Here is a 3615-nt window from a genome sequence, read left to right on the forward strand (position 1 = left end):
TGTTCACGAAATAGTCTGATTCCAGCAGCCAAAACACAAACATTTGTGGATTAGAGATTCTTACTAATTAAAGTAATTTACCCATCAATATATAAGATCAAATTACAATGTGTCAAACTTTTAAAGTTGACTTTTTGTGCTACTAAAGTACTTGTTTTCTATTTTCTTTCTTTTCCTTTTGAATTCAGGCATTATCATATTGAAATTGGTCAGTAGCACATGTTTGAAAGTGCCATTTGAAACTTGAAGTAGATTCACAAAAACCAGGACTAAAAATTATTAGATAAACATTACCAATCAAGAACACATAACACAACATAAGGAACCAAAAAAAGATAAACATTACCAGACACTTAACATCGATAACACGACATAAGATCTTCGACGGAAGATCGTATTTGAGAGAGAGAGAGAGAGAGAGAGACTACCTGGCACCAGGGAAAAGAGGACGAAGAGAGAACAGTTCAGCCATTATAGCACCCATTGCCCACATGTCTAAATGAGTGACAGAAAATTCAGTAAATAAAATGGTACTTATCATCACTCCAAACAGTATTAATTTGATCATTATCGCTGTTTAAAGCATATACTTACCAACTTTGGAGCTATACAGATAAGATTGAAGTAGCACTTCAGGAGCACGATACCTAACAGAAGCCAGCGTACAACTTATAAACTGCACAATACACAACTGAACAAATTACATACAAAAGTTGAAAGCACTTACCACCGTGTGGAGACATACTCAGTGTAGGGTGGTTGTGAACTGATCTCACGTGCTAGGCCAAAATCAGAATAGACCATAGTATAAATCTCCATTTGCTGCACAATAACAACTTCATTAAAATGTCAACCAAAACGATGCATAATTTATAGAAAAAGCTAGGTAATTCTTGAGAAGTTTGAAAAAAAAAAGGCTAACATACTCAAAAAGCATGTTCTCTATTTTATCATATAGCACATTTAACAAAGGATTCGGATGCAATGATAAACGTACCAGGCTTCAGATCACGGTGGAAGTATCCACGCTGGTGCATATAAGCAAGACCTTGGAAAACTTGAAAACACCAATTCCTAACTTCACCTTCAGAAAACATCTTCTCCCTGTCTTTCATAAGTTGGTACAGGTTGCATTCCTAAATCACCCAAAAAATTGAAACATCAATTACTGGACTTTGCACAAGATGATGCAGACCACATCTAATGAAGAACTGGCCACCCACCATGTACTCAAAAACAAAGTACAGAATGTCACTTTCTCGAATAACTTCCTTTAGCTTCACAATATTTGGGTGGTTCATTTTTCTTAGTGACTGTAAACCAAGAGAAATTGAAGTAAGTTATAAACAGAAAATAAAAAACCATATGGCAAATAAGGTTTCAGAAGGATCGGCAAAATGAGACACCTTGACTTCTCTCAGGTTTACACACTCCTCCCAAGAGTAATATTTCTTCTTCATTTTCTTAATTGCAACCTGCAATTTTATGACTTAATTATTACTAAAGCAAACATCAAATGAAGCACATTGATCATGCAACTTGGAGCACACTTACAACTTCTCCAGTTTGCTTATTAATAGCTCTCCAAACACTCCCAAACGTTCCATCACCAACTTCCTTAATTAACTTGTACCTGTATCCACAACCAAAAAATTTGTAAGAAATTCTAACATACGGGTATAAGGAAGGGGATAGCAACTTCTGGGGAAAACGAACCTCTCCATTGTTCCCGTGAAAATACAAATCAGCTCTTTCTTTATTCAACTAAAGTAAACAAAAACACAAATGATAGATGGCATTTATCTATTGCAGATGATGCTCAGAGGTATATAAGATATTAACAGATGACTGCTGATCCAGCAAAATCCACCATCAATTTTCTGTCGTAGCAAAACAGGGCATGGAAGCAGAAACTATCTGATGGAAGGGCTGCACAGCCTTATTCATTAATAGACCCACGGCTTTATAATGGTTGCAGGACAACGGTAGTAGAAATGAACAAGTACCAGAGATCATACTGATGCTTCTCAGGTTCTCAGGTCCAACCACAAGAGTGATCAAAGCATTAGCATTAATCTCTAGCTAAAATCACTGTGACCCAAGACTTCAAGACTATGGTAATATCTACTTCATCTAAACTATGCAGTATTTGTTTCAGAACTTTCAGGTAACTGATGTATCGTCACCAACTATACCCCATCAAGAGCAACAAGAAGACAATTGCCAGAAAACTACAGTCTGCAATGATTCAACGCAAATGCTTCACTCAAAGACTAGTCAGCATCCAGTATACAGTCACCAATCTATATACTTCAGCCCTGTAAAGGAAGAAATATTATATTAGATTTTGATAAATCTAAACAGACAATTGTTGTTGAGGCTCTCCATTGTAGATTCTTACCCCAGAAGAGGTTCTACCAGATATAATAACTGAGTGTTGGGTCAGCAATGCACTGCCAAGGGAACAATGATCAAGAAGCTACCATTGGATTGGTGTGTCATCCAAAACAAGAAAAAGAAAAAGTTCTTACTTGTACAAGTGCACTAAAGATGCAGCACCTGTATCAGAAGAAACTAGCATCACGTACCCTGTGCCGATCATTAAACGGGAGCAGAACACTAAGTGCAATTAACAAAGGAAACCAGAAGAAAATTTCCGATGATGAAGAACCGCCAGTCGAGCACTTCTTGGAATGCAAAAAACCGATACTGGTAGCAATTCGTCGAGAAACTAACTCCCTCCATGTCTGGGAAAATATATCACAACTACTTGGATTCAAATTCAGGCCAACCTGCAGCAGATAACCGGGTCCAAACCTTAGATTGGATTATAAATCCCAGAATGCACATTGTTAACATGTCTCCCTATATTAATAAGAGCAAAAACAAAAGTATCAACAGAATGCTGAGTGACAGAAATTAGACAGCTTATAGCTTCAGATGCTCTAATAAAAACAGTGAAATTAGAAAAACCCTATCCAACAAGTGAACGTTTTCCGGATTAATATTTACTATTTAGTAACGAAACTATGCAAGTACTGACTCCACAAAACCAATCATGTATAGACCAAGCTGAATCCCAAAACTGAATTCACGTTTCAACAGCAAAATTGTAAAGGTAATCAGGCAAGATTTCCAGGTCTTCATATGAAAAAAAGATAGATGATAAAACACACCAAGAATACCTAACAAACAAAATTGTACAGGAGAGTTCAGACGCCAATAATTGTCCAACAACCACAAACGCAACCAGAATCCCAATCCCCAAACCCTAATTATCTCCGAAGCTCAAATTAGAAGTCACAAACCTAATGAACAAACTATCCAGACACATGACGATAGCCAAATTCAACCACGGAGGTATCTTACACAATCCATAAAACAAAAGTACAAAACCAATCCTCATGATCTTCAATCAAACCGAACGCCATTCCTCGATCGCAACCGTCCAAAGAGAAAAGATACAAGCAGAAATCGAAGAAATCCAAAGCAAAACAAAAAATTAACAAAGAAACAATCGTAAAATCAAACCGCGCAGCTAAATCATAAGGATCTAAACGAAGATCAGATCTGATCTGAAAAAAACGCGTAGAATAAAAAGATAATAACAAATTG

At 36.7% G+C, this 3615-nt stretch overlaps 1 protein-coding gene across 2 annotated transcripts; it reads right to left on the reverse strand.

Moving 5' to 3' along the window:
• LOC107642397 (cyclin-dependent kinase F-4) lies at nt 927-2878 on the reverse strand. 2 transcript variants are annotated; one of them, XM_021122780.1, is made up of 7 exons: nt 2532-2878; nt 2402-2453; nt 1717-2318; nt 1555-1633; nt 1407-1475; nt 1224-1313; nt 927-1136 (listed from the first exon to the last, which is right to left on the reverse strand). In XM_021122780.1, exons 3-7 carry the CDS (start codon nt 1722-1724, stop codon nt 951-953), a joined length of 432 nt encoding a protein of 143 aa, XP_020978439.1. In that variant the 5' UTR covers nt 1725-2318; nt 2402-2453; nt 2532-2878; the 3' UTR covers nt 927-950. The 2 variants fall into 2 exon arrangements, with proteins under 2 accessions (XP_020978439.1, XP_020978438.1); XM_021122779.1 differs by lacking the exons at nt 1717-2318; nt 2402-2453 and having other exon boundaries at nt 2589-2878.

This window comes from Arachis ipaensis, chromosome B05 (genome assembly GCF_000816755.2).
Source record: "Arachis ipaensis cultivar K30076 chromosome B05, Araip1.1, whole genome shotgun sequence".
NCBI classification, from domain to species: domain Eukaryota; kingdom Viridiplantae; phylum Streptophyta; class Magnoliopsida; order Fabales; family Fabaceae; genus Arachis; species Arachis ipaensis.